Raw genomic sequence first — 17025 nt, 5'->3', positions numbered from 1 at the left:
TGTGGGCTTTAGAGTTACGAGTAAGCATGGCAGGAGCAGACGCAGAGGAGGGAAATCTGCCAGCTGCCACCCTTGAAAGCCAGCCCATTTCTTCTGAGCCCCTAGCCAAGCAGGCATACCTGGAAGGGTGAGGGAGTGGAGGGCCGGCTTTCTCTCTAGATCCCACCTGTGTTCCCACACCCAGAGTGGCCAAGAGCAGTCTCTAAAATATGCCAACCCATGATTTCTCAAAAGTAGGAATTCTTGTCTTATGGAATCAGTGCAGCAGGGGCGCGTGTCAGGGTGGAATTAGGTCTTTCTTTAAAAAGAAGTTTCAGGACATAGTTATCAACATCAATACTGCACAAAGAAAATGAGCCTTGCAGCTTAGAACAAAGGGTAGCAAAGTATTCAATCACCAGGCAGGTTTGTAATTTTGTTTTGTTTTTTGAGATGGAGTCTCGCTCTGTCGCCCAGGCTGTAGCGCAGTGGCGCGATCTCGGCCCACTGCAAGCTCCACTTCCCGGGTTCAGGCCATTCTCCTGCTTCAGCCTCCCGAGTAGCTGGAATTACAGGCGTGAGCCACCGCGCCCGGCCTGTAATTTTTTTTTTTTTTTAATGTTTATACTTTCCTTAATCCTTTCTGGGAATAATCTCCTCTGGGACCACTTTCTTGCCTGTTCTATGTACCTCAGAAGCACAGGAATGAAGCCTCAAAAAATATTATCTTGCTCCCTAAGTCAGTTTCCTTTCTGATCTAGTTCTTGGGTGATGAATGTGGAAAGTAGCAAAGGTTGCTATGAAAAGCTTGGACTTTATTCTGCAGATTACCAGGGCCACTGAAAGTGTATGCTTGCATTTTCAACAGCAGTGTCAGGATCCCAGCAGTAATGCTTTCCCATGGATCAGCCAGACAGGCATAAGGGGAAGGTGGGAGACCAAAAAAGCCATTGACAGGTTCCAGGTGAGCAATAAACCAGAATTTTAACCAACTAGACCAGCGCTGTCCTACAGAAATGTAATGGGAGCCACATGTTAAAAGTTTAAATGTTTTACTAGCCACATTTAAAAAGAAACACATGAAGTTATTATTATTTGTTTTAAAGACGGGGTCTTGCTTTGTTGTCCATGCTGGTCTCCAACTCCTTGGCTCCCTCAAGCAATTCTCCGGACTAGGCCTCACAAAGTGCTGAGATTACAGGCCTGGGCCACTGCCCCCGGCCTGAAATTAATTTTAATAATTCACCTAACCCAATATATCCAAAATATCATTTCAACATATAAAAATTATTGAGATTTTAACCTCACCAGTCTTAGATATCCAGCGTGTGGTTTATTCACACAGTACGTATCAAATCCTAAACTTTCAGCATTTAAGAGGAAATACGGTCCTGAAAAAAAAACAAAAAAAAACCTGTTTAAGGAGAAAGCATTCCACACTGCTTTTTAATATAATTAAAATTAATGTATCAATTAATAAATCAATAGCCCCCGTTGGCTAGCGGCTGCCTTACTGGGCAGACCAGGTCTGGATTGTAAATACGTTTAGACGTTCCACGCAAAAGCAAAGTTCCCCGCAGACGCCCCATTAAGTTCTGGGTGCAGGGAAGCGCGGATCCTGCAGTTCTGGGCGCTTTCACCAGGTGGCACTCAGAACACCCTCACGTGACGAGCGTCCCGCCCGGAAGCGAAATCTCCCCTTCTACAGAGTTCCTCCGGCGCTTTCTCCACCTCCGGATACACAGAATCTCATCTCCTCCGGTGCTGAAGCCTGCAGCAGGGCAGGATGGGCGGGAGAGCAGAGCCGCGGAGTCTGCGGCGCGGGTGAAGAGCGGCGCGTAATTCCTGTGGCGGGATTGTTCCGCGCCCGCAGCCCCTGGACTAGCAGGATCCGAATCCCAGCGGCTGCGTGCTTACAGGCGCAGACGTCAGAGAGCCCGCGGCTTAAGGCGCGTCGCCTGGCTAGCGCCATCCCCTAGCCTTCCTCAAGGCCTCCAGGGCTGGGCCCAAGCGCCCGTCGACGGCACCCTGGGCCCAGAGCACTCGCGGGCCTCATCTCCAATGATTCAGAACTCACGTCCGTCGCTGCTGCAACCCCAAGATGTCGGAGACACAGTGGAAACGCTTATGGTGAGGGCACTGCGGGGAAGGAAGGGCAGGGGTCCGAACCGCGGGCTCAGGCCGGAGAATTCGGGGCGTTGTTAAGGCTCGGCGACCCTTTCCGCATCCCAAGGTGCGCTCAGGGTTTAGGATGCGGCGGGAGAGGAGTTTGACTAAGGGAATTGAGAAGGGGGCGGGGAGTGAGGAGAGGCCAGGAGCTGCAGGCCAGCCCTGGGGGCAGGCGCAGTAGGGCCGATGTCCCGGTAGAGGGAGGAATTGCCGGGGCCTGGACTGGGCGCGTGCCGGGGAGTGTGCCGGCGCGGCCCCCACAAGGTGCGAGTATGCTGCCAGGAGTGGCACAGGTGGGAGGGCACGCGGGCAGATTTGGGACGGTCACAAGGCCTGGTAATAGCGCTGAGGCTAAGAAGCCGTTGATGCCGCAGCGAGCTGGCCCGGTAGCGCTGTACGCCCGCGGGCGGCTGTGCTAATACCTGCGGGCCAGGCGTGGCGGCACCTTTCCGGCCCGTTGGGACGGCGCGTGTTCCCCCGGCGACGCCACGCGTCCTCCGGCGTTCGATTGGTCGTCGTGGCCGGGCCGCCGGGCCGCTATTGGTGGGGGCGGAGGCGGGGCTGGCGGAGTGGTTGCCTGGTGGGTGGAGTCGGGGTGCAGCCGGTCCTTTGACGCTAAAAGCCTGAGGCCACGGCAGCAGCCGCAGCTCTCCCTGTGAGGTCTTGCGCTTGAGGTAGGGGCGGCTTTTTTTTTTTTTAATCCTTAAAGGCGGAGACGGCGGCGGTGGCGACTTTACGTTGGCGTCTTTGAAAACCTGCTTACCTTTTTCAGGGCTCTCCAGCCCTCGCCTCCAGATGTGAATTGGAGTTAGGATACATTTTTCAGGGCAGTAGGAATTGCTTGTGGATCCAGTTTGCACTCTTATGTGCTACTTATTTCCTTTGTGTGCGTATTATTGTTTATGCCCTCTTCTTTCTCCCCTTAAAAAGAAACTACTTTTTTATTTACCTTGAATATTTTTGAGCTTTCTTTTCTTTTTTTTTTTTTTTTTTTTTTTTTTTTTTGAGATGGAATCTCGCCCTGTCGCCCACGCTGGAGTGCAGTGGCGCGATCTCGGCTCAGCTGCAACCTCTGACTCCCGGGTTCAAGCTCCCAAGTTGCTGGGATTACAGGCGTGCACCACCATGCCCGGCTAGTTTGTATTTTTAGTAGAGGGGGGTTTCACCATGTTGGCCAGGCTGGTCTTGAACTCCTGACCTCAAGTGATCCGCCTGCCTCGGCCTCCCAAAGTGCAAGGATTACAAGTGTGAGCCACCGCGCTTGGCCTTGAGCTACTTTTTAAAAATTAAGTTCACTCGCAAAGGATGTGTGCCATTCACCATTGACAAAAATCTTAAGACCATTCAGTATTACCTGTTGGGATGGTTTTTGTTGTTGTTGTCTTGTTTTTGCTTATTAGAAGTTGATCTATACTGCTAGTATAAATAACATCTGCCCTGTGCTAATGGACTTGGAAAAGTACAAAGCTAAAAAAGTTACTGGCTCAATAACTTCAGCCAATAACATGTCTAATCACTGTGCTGTGAAATAAAAGACGTTAAGAAGATATTTCCTGCAATCAAGGGTGGGAAGGTGAAGGACAGCAGCAAATTTGTTTTAAAACAAATTCCACACAGCACCTGTGTGAGCACTGGGGAAGCAGCGCCTAAGATAACTGCCCAGAAACTAACTGCAGGTCATTCCTATAGCCTTGCTGGAGCAAGGGGCCTGGAGAGAGGATGGGGAGATTAACCCATCCTGGGATGAGTCATGCAGGGCCCACCGAGCCCTATCCTGTGGGATTGTGCTCAAAGGGAGAGCATAAGGTTTCCTGTTAGGTGGTAAGATTCATTCCGTTGTCACTGCTGAACACCTACTGTGCACCAGGCTCCGAGGTCAGTTCTTGAGATATCACCATGAACAAGACAGGCAGGAGTTGTGACCATTCTGTCTTTGACACGCAGTCATAAGGGAGATGGGGACAGGTGCTGCTGCAGAAGCCAGAAGGAGAGGCACTGAACTTGGACGTGGGGGAGTTAGGGAGCAAGACAGGTGCTAGGGCACAACAACATGTCAGAGTTTTCAGAGGCGAAAGTAAGGTGGAGTCCTCCAGTATGGCTGCAGAATGTGTTAGTGGGAGGATGAGAACATAGGCCAAAACGGTAAGCAGGAGCCCTGTGATACATGAAAGGCCTTGCAACCAGCAGTTTGGACTTTATCCTGAGAGGAATGTGAACCAATTAAAGGGTATTGGTTTGGTTGGGTTTTTTAAAATTACAATTCAATGAGTATTAATGACAAATTTGTGGGATACTCTGTAGCTCCTAATACATTTGTCATTACTTGTATTTTTATTCCATTTTTTTTTTTTTTTTGGTCTTGTTTTTAAGCTAGTAACTTCAAATTTCACAAAACATTATCTTTCACTGAAGGGTTTTATTCCTGAAAGCAGCGTGATCAAATTTGCAGTTTTAAAAGATGACTCAGGCGGGGCATGGTGGCTCACGCCTGTAATGCTAACGCTTTGGGAGGCAGAGATGGGCAGATTGCTTGAGTCCAGCAGTTTGAGACCAGCCTGTGCAACATAGCGAAACCCCATCTCTACAAAAAATTAGCTGGGCATGGTGACACACACCTGTAGTCCCAGCTACTCATGAGGCTGAGGTGGAAGGATCACCTGAGCCTGAGAGGTCATGGTTGGTAGTGAGCCATGATTGTGCCACTACACTCCAGCCTAGGCATCAGAGCAAGACCTTGTCTCTAAATAAATAAATAAATAATAAAACAGAAGATGACTCTGGCTGCAGGGTAAAGAGTGGATTAGAGGGATCATATAGATGACAAATGGGTAAAAAAGTGGTGTCCATCACAAAGGCAAGAGATAACAAGGTTCTCAGCTAGAATGGATTGGTGGATTTGGGAGCTGTTTTGGAGGTAGAGTGAACAAGTGTGGAGAGGCCAAGTCCAAGGATGGTGCTCAGGTTTCTGGCTGGGTGGCTCGAGAAATGGCATGACATTCACTGGGACAGGGCACCTTGGAGGAGGAGCTGGTTGGAGGTGTGGGAGAAAGATAAGTTCAGGTTTGGAAACGTCATCTGAGGTGGCCATCTGAGTAAGTGGCTGTGTGAGACTGAGCTCCAGCGAGAGGCTGAGAGTGTGGAGGGGAGGGTGGAAATGGAACCCCTGGAAGTGGATGAAGAGCCATGGGAGTATGGTTCATTTAAGGGAGAGGCCAGAGAAGTGGGAGGAAACCCAGGACAGTATTAATCTCCGAAGCCAAAGGAAGAGAGCATTTCAAGGAGGGAGTGGTAGTGAATAGTGGAATGCACTGAGTGGCCTAAGTATCCTGGATTTTCACTTTAGACTGGGTGGTATGGTGAAAAGAGTATGAACTTTAAGTCCTGGCCAGTGGCTTCAACCCCTGTGACATAGGACACATTTGTAACCTCTGTGAGCTCCAGTTAATGGGTTTAAAATACCTAGCTCATAGGATGCTATGAGATTTTGAGGTGGTATCTATAGATGCCTTGTCCAGTGCTACTCTGGGAGCAGAGTGGAGGGTGGGTTGGCATAGTTGAGGCTGGAGACTGCTGCAGAGGTCATTAGGATGGATCAGTGGAGGCCAAACTGGGAAGATCGAGGGCTTGTTCAGTGGGACTTGGTCATGTAGCAGCAGGCATGGTGAGTTTTATGTGTCTCTGAGGTTTCCAACCTGGATTCCTGGAGTATCCCAGCGTGGATTGGAGAAGAGGCAAGTGCGTGGAGAACTGTTGACCAAGTTTCCATTTTGGACATGTTGAATTTGAGGTGCCTGTGGGCCATTTGAGGGAAGACAAGGAGACATTAGCAGAGTCCGGGGAGAGGCCGGCCTGTGCTGGAGATGTGGGCATTACCAGCATGTGTGTGATGCCTGGATATGGGTGAGGTTTCTCTGAAAGGAGATAAGAGGAGCAGTCCTATGTGAAGGGCAGGCCAAGGAAGAGAAGGAGAGAGAAACCAGAAACTGTGAGGAGAGGCACTCAGCCATATGGCATGTACCAGAGAGGCCAAGTAAGATAAGGACAGGGACAGGAACGGGGTCCTGGGGTGCAGCAGGTGCTTGGTGAGCCCTCAGAGGCTGTGTTAGTGGAGGAGATTTAGCTGGATGGCAAACCGGGGGGGGCTGCGGAGGGACTGGCACAAAGCAAGTGGAGATGGTGTAGTGTCAGGCTGGAAAGATGGATGCTTTGGAGCCTGTTGCCTGGCAGAAGAGGAGATGCCAGTGGGAGCCAGAGACCCAGTTTGTGAAGAAGGGGGGCTCATTAATGCCACAAAGTCTTGGGGAGAGACTAGAAACATAGAACTCATGAGAATATTGGTTGGCAGAAGAGCAGGACACCTCTTGGGGAGAGGGAGTTGATGTAGATACAGACTTGCTGAAATATGCACACCTTACTTGGTTTTACCTGTTGTCTCATCAGACCACCCTTTGGTACTTCAGAAGTTATTGGATCGTGGTTGTAAACTCCAGTTTTTAATGACCTGACTTAGTTCCCCCCACCCCCTGCCTCCAACAGTCTTATGAGGAATTCCAGTTATAACTGGCTCCTTTGGTGGAATTTGAGATACACTCTCTTCTCGCAGATTACAAATATTTCAGTTCCAGGTAAGTAGTTATGTGATGTGTAATGGAAACTTCATATATATTCATCTTAATGTTTTGGGGCCACAATGTGTCATTTATTTAAAAAATAATAGTGCAAATGCCACTTAATAAGGGAAGAGGTCTTTGGAGATGAATTTGCCAAGCATTTTTGGAGAAGATAGCTATTTATTTATTTATTTATTTATTTATTTTAGGGAAAGGGAAGGAAGGGGAAGAAGGTCACTGGTTGGATTTTAAGTACCTTTTCACAGTCATTTGTGATACTACTGGGTTCTAGGGGTCTGGAGAGAGGATGCTGTCCTGTAATGGTAGCACCAGTGCTGGAAACTGTGGCTACTGGAACACGCAGCTCCTGGAACTAAGGGAGGTATATTTAGTCTTTGAAGGAGTTCCACCCTTCCGGGTGGTGTCTGTAGATTAGCTAGTGTGTATGATGATGCATGGGTTGAAGGAGAAGCAGCAAAGCCAGGAGAGGCTACTGGTCTGTAGGACTGTGTGATCTGCTTAGGGCCCAGTGAGATGGGAAGGGGAAAGTTTTAAATGAAGGAAATACTAGGTTCTACAGGAAGTGGCACTTACATTTTACACAGTGGTTGAGCTTAAGGTTTCATTTGCTTTGGCTTGGTCCTATAAATACCTATAGGTCTTAGAGCGAAGGGAGCCTGCACATCATCAGTTCAAAGTGAAGGCACTACATTCAATTGACTTTGCTTTTGCAAAGATAGGGAGATGACCAATAACTTTGAGTCAGAACAAATAGGGAAGAGTGGTCAGTGGCATGGAAATAGTTTTGCTCCCACTGAGCAATATGTCTATCGGCAATACGAAGACCAGAGATACCTCTTGCAGCATCCAATGTCCTCAATAACATTCCAGTATTTTTAATTTCTGGCTATACTTTTCCCTTCTCCAAGGTATGAAGAAAACATGAGGCACCACCAGGTAAGTGTCTAAGAGACCATTATAAAGGAATTCGCTGGTCAGTTGTAGAGAAAGGTGAGGCTCACACAGGCAGAGCTACTGAAACAATATTGTCTTATCCTGCAGTTACATCCGGTGATCAAGGCTTTCCTGTGTGGCTCCATCAGTGGGACCTGCTCTACCCTCCTTTTCCAACCTCTGGATCTCCTTAAAACACGCCTGCAAACCCTCCAGCCCTCAGATCATGGGTAGGCCCTGCATTTTATTGGGGAACTGATTTCAGCAACTTCTCAGACACAGGAACATCTTTACTGTTTTAAGTCAACTTCCATTCTGTTGGATGTTCAGAGAGAAACACAGGTCATGCCCAACTTTCATATGTTCTCTGAATTGTTTTTATATTTGACATTTCTTTTTAATTACATCGGGTCCGTTCCTGAGCAGCTTCCTGGAATCTGCCTCAGTGACATTTACACTTGATTGTGTTAGCTTGTGATGTTTAACTGTATTGCCTGGCATGGGAGTACCAGGGGATTTTCTGGAAATAACATCAGTATTATCTGTTTTTGTTTTTGTTTTATTTGTTTTTTGAGGCAGAGTCTCGCTCTGTTGCCCAAGTTGGAGTGCAGTGGTGTGATCTTGGCTCACTGCAACCTCTGCCTCCCAGGTTCAAGGGATTCTCCTGCCTCAGCCTCCCAAGTAGCTGGGATTGCAGGTGCTCGCCACCATACCCTGCTAATTTTTGTATTTTTGGTAGAGATGGGGTTTCACCATGTTGGCCAGGCTGGTCTCAAACATCTGGCCTCGAGTGATCTGCCCACCTCAGCCTTCCAAAGTGCTGAGATTACAGGCATGAGCCACTGCACCCAGCCTGTATTGTCTGTTTTGTGTGTGCCAACCTATGAACACATAGAGTATCTCCAAGGTGCATTGTAGAGATTAAGTGTCCTAAAAATGAGTCTATAAAGGAAGTCTTTGAGTGGGGAATTGTTTTATGAGGAAGTGATCTAAGTGATTTTTTCCTTCTTGTCTCCATTTTGTCTGATTTCAGGTCTAGACGTGTTGGGATGTTGGCTGTACTCTTGAAGGTGGTTCGCACGGAGAGTCTTTTGGGCCTTTGGAAAGGGATGTCCCCTGTAAGCTACCATCTGGGTCTAGGTTCCCTAGCATCCACTCCTTGATAACCAGCCATTTCTCATCCACCTTACCAGCTCTTAAGGATATGTGAGAGTCAGAAGTGGTGGGAGTACCTATGTGGTCTTATCTCTCATGCTACCACTAACTTCTGTTTGAAGGCTCAAGGATATGTTGCATCTGCACATTATGCTTAGATGTGATTTATTAGTGCAGCATAGTCTCTACAGCAGAGGTACCTAATGTCCCACCTGTCAGAATGCCCTTGCCTGTATCACTTCAGTAAAAGTGGGTTGGTACCTCCACACCAGCATTTCTTTGCTCAAAGGCTTTTTCTGGCCTTAGGGACTCACGCCAAGGAATTAGTGCCCAGCCCAAACCCAAATCAGAATTCCATACACTGATTTCTCTGTTATCCCAGTAATGTACTTCAGAGTAATTTTGTGTTTTGTTTTCAAGAGTATAGGCCAGTTATATAACTCACTGTGGGTTTATTTGCAGTTTCTTTGTGATTAGATTTAGTTCTACATTTTTAGCAAGGAGACCACAGAAGTGATGTTGATTTCCTAACCCACAGCAGTGTGTATTTCCAAACCCACAGAGTCCTCAACCACTGAAAGATGAGAGCTGGTGTTTAAAATCCCATGTCCTTCCCCACTCAGTTGGAGGGATAACTCTGAGGTGTGTTCTACACTGATTCCCAGAGTTCCCCAGTGGGAGTAAGTTGCCCACAGCTGAAACTGGTTTTATAACATCCTTTATTGACTGCCTTCTCTCCTATCTCACCTCCCCCACTTCCCTGTTGGTGTTCCTTCCACACCTTAAACAAAGTACTTGCATGCGAATCATCTTGGGGTCTTTTGGGAAAACCCAGCTAAGACAATACTTAAAGTGTTTGGTCTTTGATTTTCTTTTCTCCCTGACCTTCTCTGCAGTCCATTGTGAGATGTGTCCCTGGCGTTGGAATCTACTTTGGCACTCTCTACTCTTTGAAGCAGTATTTCTTGCGAGGCCATCCCCCAACCGCCCTGGAGTCAATCATGCTGGGGGTGGGCTCTCGCTCTGTTGCAGGGGTCTGTATGTCACCTATCACTGTAATCAAGACGCGCTATGAGGTGAGTTCAACTGCTTTAGGGCCTCAGGATAGTTCAGCTTAGCCACTGGGCTCCTGGGGAGTGACCACTGATGTCAACTCCTGATTTGTAATCTAACATAGTCTAATGTGGTCAGCCAAGCCATATGTGAACTAGAGCCCCATAACCTGCAGTCTGCTTGTTCAGTGCTGAAATGCAGCGCCTCCATGTGAGTCACTCGTTCTGTGCTCTCTTTGCAGAGTGGGAAATATGGCTATGAGAGTATCTACGCTGCCCTGAGGAGCATCTATCGCAGTGAGGGGCACCGGGGCCTCTTCAGTGGCCTGACAGCAACTCTCCTTCGAGATGCGCCCTTTTCAGGAATCTACCTGATGTTTTACAACCAGACCAAAAACATAGTGCCTCATGGTAGGGATAAAGGAAGATGTGGGGAAGAGCTATCCTTGAGATATCAGATCCTCACCGTTTTCTCTGGGATATGGGACTATGTGTTTCTCTTAGCAGAGTGTTAGGAACTGAGCCATATCATGATTGTGTCAGGAACTGGGATGCAAAGGTGGATATGACAAACTTGATCCCTGCCCTTTGGAGTTTACATCCTATTGAGGCAAACAGTATTTACACCACTATAATTTGGGGAGTGAGGATAGGGTGGGTGGGAGGCAAATAAAGCATGCTTTGCAGAGTTTTTGCAACAATGCTTCCCAAATTTGATCTTAAGATTGCTGAGTCCCATCCAAGGCCTCTTAGATGAGAAACCTTGGAGTACAACCTAGGAGTCTGTATTTTTCAAGAACGCACTTGATATGATTCTTGTTAAAGTCAGGGAAACGGTAGTAAGTTAGGAGTTTGAAGAAAAATAATATTTTCATCTCCCTTGCTGTGTTCCCAGTTAACATGGTTTTGAGCTCTCCATTTAGGTGGAAATGGTATCAAACTTCAGTCAGTGGGGGAGGCCCACCCCACCCCACCAGTTAGCTCAGGTTGGGCTAGAAATGGACAAAATTGGTAGGCAGTAAACATCGACCCAAGCAGAACAAGGTATGGCTAGAAACACATCCATAGAATGAACCTGCGTGTAATAAAGTGTCTATGGATAATTTGAGCAACGAATTGCAACCAAGGTCCTTTAATTAGGAATGCTAGCATGCTGGCCATCATGACTATGGTGACCAGCTACAGCTGGAGTGCCTTGGGAGATTTGCTGCTTCTACCCAGGCACCAGAAGGTGTAACCCTGTAGGTCACAGCCTTATTTTGTGATAGAAAATTAAGGCGATAAGGAAGCATAGATGGGCAATTTTTAACTTCTCAATCCATCTTTAAAAATTTCTGAGGCCCATCACTTCTCGGCCTTTTGGCTAAGATCAAGTGTAAAAATTTCTGAGGCCTGGCGCGATGGCTCACACCTGTAATCTCAGCACTTTGGGATGCCGAGGTGGGCAGATCTCTTGAGGCCAGGAGTTCGAGACCAGCCTGGCCAACGTGGTGAAACCCGGTCTCTACTAAAAATACAAAAATTAGCTTGGCATGGGTGGCACATGCCTGTAATCCCAGCTGCTTGGGAGGCTGAGGCACGAGAATCGCTTGAGCCTGGGACATGGAGGTTGTGGTGAGCTGAGATCACGCCACTGCACTCCAGCACTCCAGCCTGGGTGACAAAGCGAGACTCCATCTCAAAAAAAAAAAAAAAAAAAAATCGATCTGGTATTTGGAAATAAACTTGCAAAAAAGCCACAAGAATAGTACAATGTACATATTTTTTTCCTGCCCTTTGAGGGTAAGTTGGAAACATGATGCTCTTTTAACTTTAAGTACCTCAGTGTCTATTTCCTATGAATAAGGACATCCTGTCATACAAGCATCTTATGAAATTCGGGAAGTTTAACCTAGATAATTTTTTCTTTTTTTTTTTGAGACAGAGTCTTGCCCTGTCACTCAGGCTGGAGTGCAGCAATGTGATCTCGGTTCACTGCAATCTCCTCCTCCCTGGTTCAAGTGATTTTTGTGCCTTAGCCTCTGGAGTAGCTGGGATTACAGGTGCATGCCACCGTGCCTGGCTAATTTTGTATTTTTAGTAGAGACAGGTTTGCACCATGTTGCCCAGGCTGGTCTTGAACTCCCGGGCTCAAGTGATCCTCCCGCCTTGGCCTCCCAAAGTGTTGGGATTACAGGCACGTGGCCCAATTCTTTAACCTACAGTCCTTATTCTGATTTCTCTAATTGTCCCAATAATGTACTTGGTAGTAGTCCTATGTTTTATTTTCAAGAGTATAGGTCAGTTGTATACCTCATTGTGGGTTTATCTGCAGTTTCTTCATGATTAGATTTTTAGCAAGAGGACCACATAAGTGATGTTGTATCCTCACTGCTTTATATTGGGAGGGTCATGACATCAATTTGACCCATTATGAGTGATAGTAACACTTTATCACTTGGATAAGATACTGACAGGTATCTTCCCCTGAAAACTCACCTATTTTTCCCATTGTAATGTCTAAGTATCTTTGTGGGAAGATAACTTTGAATCTGTATGAACATCCTATTTCTTTTTCCCACGTTTTAAAATCAGTGATTCTTGCCTGAGTCAGTTATTGTGATGGTGGTTTGAAAAAGGTGCTTTTCTAACTCTGTCATTCCATCTACATAAATTTACTAGTTGCACCTTTGAGTTTTGGATTCGTAGCCTCATTTGAATCCAGACCTTTCTTGGTTTGGGGAAGAATTAGTGGGCAACTTGCACTGACCTTTATCTGATTAATGTAAGATCTATAACCACATGTTACCTTTGTTCTATTTCAGACCAGGTGGATGCAACCCTTATTCCTGTTACAAATTTCAGCTGTGGGATATTTGCTGGTATTCTGGCCTCACTGCTAACTCAACCTGCGGATGTTATCAAAACTCATATGCAGCTTTACCCACTGAAGTTTCAATGGATTGGCCAAGCAGTGACACTTATTTTCAAAGTAAGACTACAAAATAAGTACTGGTTCTTGTGGTGTTTAAGGATCTCTTTCTAGAGCAGTAGTTCTTACCCTTCACTCACATTAAAATTGCCTAGAGAGCTTTTAAAAATCCCCAGGCCCAGGTTAAAATCTAGGCCAACTATATCAGAATGTCTAGTCAGAATTTTTTTTTAATGTTCCCCAGTGATTTTAACATGTTTTAAGGTTGAGAACCACAAAACTGATATTTCTTTGAGGGGCGGAGACACTTACATTAGGAACACCTGTGATATTTGTTGACCATTGCAGATTGCTGAACTCTACCCCAGACTTACTGAATCAGGAAATCGGGGTGAAATTAGTACTCTAATTGAGGACCTAGGGTAAAGTACTATTTAGTCAGAGGGAAAAAAAACCCACACAAACACATTGTTTTATTCTAGCAGTTTGCTCTAATACACAGGTGTCTAGTCTTTTGGCTTCCCTGGGCCACATTGGAAGAAGAATTGTCTTGGGCCACACATAAAATACACTAACACTAATGATAGCTGATGAGCTAAAGAAAAAAATGTCACCAAAAAAATTTCATAATGTTTTAAGAAAGCTTACAAATTTGTTTTGGGCTGCATTCAAAGCTGTCCTGGGCCACATGCAGCCTGCGGGCTGTGGGTTGAACAAGCTTGCTCTAATATAAATGGACAAATGGTATTATTGAAGATAAAAAGTATAGTAGAGGCTGGGTGCGGTGGCTCATGCTGGTAATCCCAACATTTTGGGAGGCTGAAGCAGGAGGATCCCTCGAGCCCAGGAGTTGAAGACCAGCATGGGCAACGTAAGGAGACTCTATTTAAATTAAAAAAAAAAAAAAAAAATTACAATAGATGTATACTATCCGTAAGCCACTGGGTTGGCTCTTTTAGAACATGTATTGTTATCACAAAGCAGATATTCTTGCTAAAGGTAAATGTGAATTTGTGTTCTTATCTCTATATCTAAAATCATAAAGTTTTAAAATAATATTTTCTTTATGTGAAATTGCAAATCAACCCAGATTATGAGGGAGGAGGAAGGGGCATTTTGTCTTTAATTCATATGAAGACAGGGCCACCAAGAGCATACAGTGAATTACAAAAAGATACTCCCTCCTGATAGACAAATGACAAGAAGGCACCTTTTCCTTCAGCCTGGATCCAGGATCCAGGGCTTGGCAAGCAGGTTTCTGCCTGGATTTCATCTGCTACTTGGGGCTTAGTGCTTCTGTACGGTATACAAACTGCACAGGTACACAGCAACCCTGCATAAAGAGTTTCAGCTAAGAAATTCCCCTAGATAGAGCAGGCCTAAAAAGGTAAGCCCAGCAACTACAAAAAAATAAAAAATAAAAAAAGGCTTTTGGCCAGGCACGGTAGTTCATGCCTGTAATCTCAGCACTTTGGGAGGTTGAGGTGGGCAGATCACAAGGTCAGGAGTTTGAGACCAGCCTGGCCAATATGGTGAAAACCCCATCTCAACTAAAAATACGAAAATTAGCCAGGTGTGGTGGCGGGCGCCTGTAGTCCCAGCTACTCGGAAGGCCGAGGCAGGAGAATCGCTTGAACCCAGGAGGCCGAGGTTGCAGTGAGCCGAGATCGCACCACTGCACTACAGCCTGGGTAACAGAGCCAGACTCCGTCTCAAAAAAAAAAAAAAAAAAAAAAAAAAACTTGTCAGTTCTTTGGTTGTCTCCTTGGACCCATTATTCTTACTTTGGGCATAAAATTTAGAAACTAAGTCTTAAACATGGGGTAACAGAGACCCTCACTGTGGTACCAAGTGGATAATTAATTGTATTGCTACTTTGCTTCAGAGTTCTGACATTTATTTTCACCACAGGACTATGGACTACGTGGCTTCTTCCAAGGTGGCATCCCCCGAGCCCTCCGCAGAACTCTAATGGCAGCAATGGCATGGACGGTGTATGAAGAGATGATGGCCAAGATGGGCCTGAAGTCCTGACCAAGAGAGGACTGGGAAAGGGTGAAATCTATTGCCCTGCTTGGTTTGTGCCAAGGGCTGCTGCTGCTTACTATTCTGCAGTAAGATGAAGTCCTACCTGGAAAACCAGGCAGAAATTGTGTTGCCTTTGCCTTCGGTAATCCCTTTAAGGAGAAAATATATGGACCTGATTTGAGCCTTCAGAATCTCCAAAAGAGGAGTCACCAATACATAGAGCACACTGGGGTGTTAGGAGAGAGCTTTGCATACTCTGAGAGTCTACTTGGAAAGGCATTTTCCCAGGAGATCTCTGTCAGGTGGCTGCACTTCAGCCCCACGCCTACACCACAGGGTCTCCTTGGGTATGTTCTTGGGCAAGGAATCGCAAAGCCAGAGAAGCTGTAAGCTGCCTGCCGGGCCTGAGGAGCTCCAACCAGGGAAGACTGGATGTAAGGAGAGGAGTCACTATCACCAGGTCACAGACTGACTAAGGTGATGGTAGGATGAGGAGGAACAAATGCCCTTCTTTAATTGGTTCCCAGTCAACTTCTCAGAGGCTCTGGAGAACAGGACAGTGGCTTTCTAGCCTCTAAATGTTCCAAATAAAATTTTTTGGTCTTGGCCCCTATACTGTTTTACCTCTAAATTCTGGCATTTTTTTTCCCTGCAGTTAAATTGCTTTATTTATTGAACTTTATCATTGAAAGCTGTTTGGAAAACCTAAAAGGTGTTGTCACGCTTCTATTTTCTTTACCTGTGCCTTATAAAAATGGACCGAACCCTTTTCTAAAATAAAATAGTTCTAGGGTGGCTGGTTATTGACCTATGTAGGTCCCTAAAACCTAATTTCTTTTCAAAAAAGCAGCTTTACTGAATGATGCAACCATCACTATAAATCAGTTTAAGAACATTTTTATTCCCCAAACAGATCTCTCATGCCTTTTGTAATTAATCCCCTTTCTCAGCCCCAGGCCGCCACTGATAGGCTTTCTGTCTTCATAAATTTGCCTTTTCTGGATACTTCATATAAATGCAGTCTGTAGGCCGGGTGCGGTGGCTCAAGCCTGTAACCCCAGCACTTTGGGAGACCGAAGCGGGTGGATCACATGAGGTCAGGAGTTCAAGAGCAGCCTGGCCAACATGGTGAAACCCTGTCTCTACTAAAAATACAAAAATTAGCTGGGCATGGTGGCATGTGCCTGTAATCCCAGCTACTTGGGAGGCTGAGGCACGAGAATCACTTGAACCCAGGAGGCAGAGGTTGCACTGAGCTGAAATCATGCCACTGCACTCCAGCCTGGGTGACAGACCCTGTCTCAAAAAACAAAGTGACTATACCATTTTCCATTCTCAGCCACAGTATATGAGAGTTCCAATTTCTCCACATCCTTGTCAACACTTGTTATCTCTTTTTATAGCTATTCTTGTTGTGCACTCAAATCTTTTCTTTAAAATTCAGGAAAGATGGCCAGGCGCGGTGGCTCCTGCCTGTAATTCCAGCATTTTGGGAGGCTGAGGCAGGTGGATTACTTGAGGCCAGGAGTTCAAGATCAGCCTGGCCAAAACAGCGAAACCCCATCTCTACTAAAAATACAAAAATTAGCCAGGTATCGTGGGGCACGCCTGTAATTCTAGCTACTCAGGAGGCTGAGACAGGAGAATCACTTGAACCCAGGAGATGCAGGTTGCAGATCACGCCACTGCCCTCCAGTCTGGATGACAGAATGAGACTGTATCAGGAAAAAAAAAAATCAGGAAACAGCCATTACTTTATACAAGAAGCAGAAGTTGGGATATTTAGTCTTGTGGTTAAGAACATGGGCTCTAATCCAGGCAGCCCAGGTTGAAAGCTGCTCGCTCTCCGCTACGTAGGCATGGCACTGAAATTATGCCTAGGAAATGGGGTTAGTTTGTTTTGGGCGTTTTTTAGGGGGCGGAGAACAAAGTGTCGCCCTGTTGTCCAGGCTGGAGTGCAATCATGCAATTTCAGCTGACTGCAACCTCCACTCCTGGGTTCAAGCAATTCTCCCACCTCAGCCTTCCAAGTAGCTGGGACTACAGGCACGCGCCACCACGCTGGGCTAATTTTTTGTACTTTTAGTAGAGACAGTGTTTCACCATGCTGGCCAGGTTGGTCTTGAACTCCTGACCTCAAGTGATCCACCTGCCTCAGCCTCCCAGA

At 46.4% G+C, this 17025-nt stretch overlaps 1 protein-coding gene across 2 annotated transcripts; it reads left to right on the top strand.

Annotated features, from left to right (window-relative positions):
• The first annotated feature begins 1607 nt into the window (after window positions 1-1607).
• SLC25A38 (solute carrier family 25 member 38) lies at window positions 1608-15653 on the top strand. 2 transcript variants are annotated; one of them, XM_003256886.4, is made up of 7 exons: window positions 1608-2109; window positions 7821-7942; window positions 8746-8830; window positions 9764-9943; window positions 10162-10330; window positions 12724-12890; window positions 14742-15653. In XM_003256886.4, exons 1-7 carry the CDS (start codon window positions 2041-2043, stop codon window positions 14862-14864), a joined length of 915 nt encoding a protein of 304 aa, XP_003256934.1. In that variant the 5' UTR covers window positions 1608-2040; the 3' UTR covers window positions 14865-15653. The 2 variants fall into 2 exon arrangements, with proteins under 2 accessions (XP_003256934.1, XP_030667947.1); XM_030812087.1 differs by lacking the exon at window positions 12724-12890 and having other exon boundaries at window positions 1678-2109; window positions 14742-14830.
• The last annotated feature ends 1372 nt before the right edge of the window (window positions 15654-17025 follow it).

Source organism: Nomascus leucogenys, chromosome 4, assembly GCF_006542625.1.
Source record: "Nomascus leucogenys isolate Asia chromosome 4, Asia_NLE_v1, whole genome shotgun sequence".
Taxonomy (NCBI): Eukaryota; Metazoa; Chordata; class Mammalia; order Primates; family Hylobatidae; genus Nomascus; species Nomascus leucogenys.
This window is presented reverse-complemented; position numbering and strand designations above follow the sequence as displayed.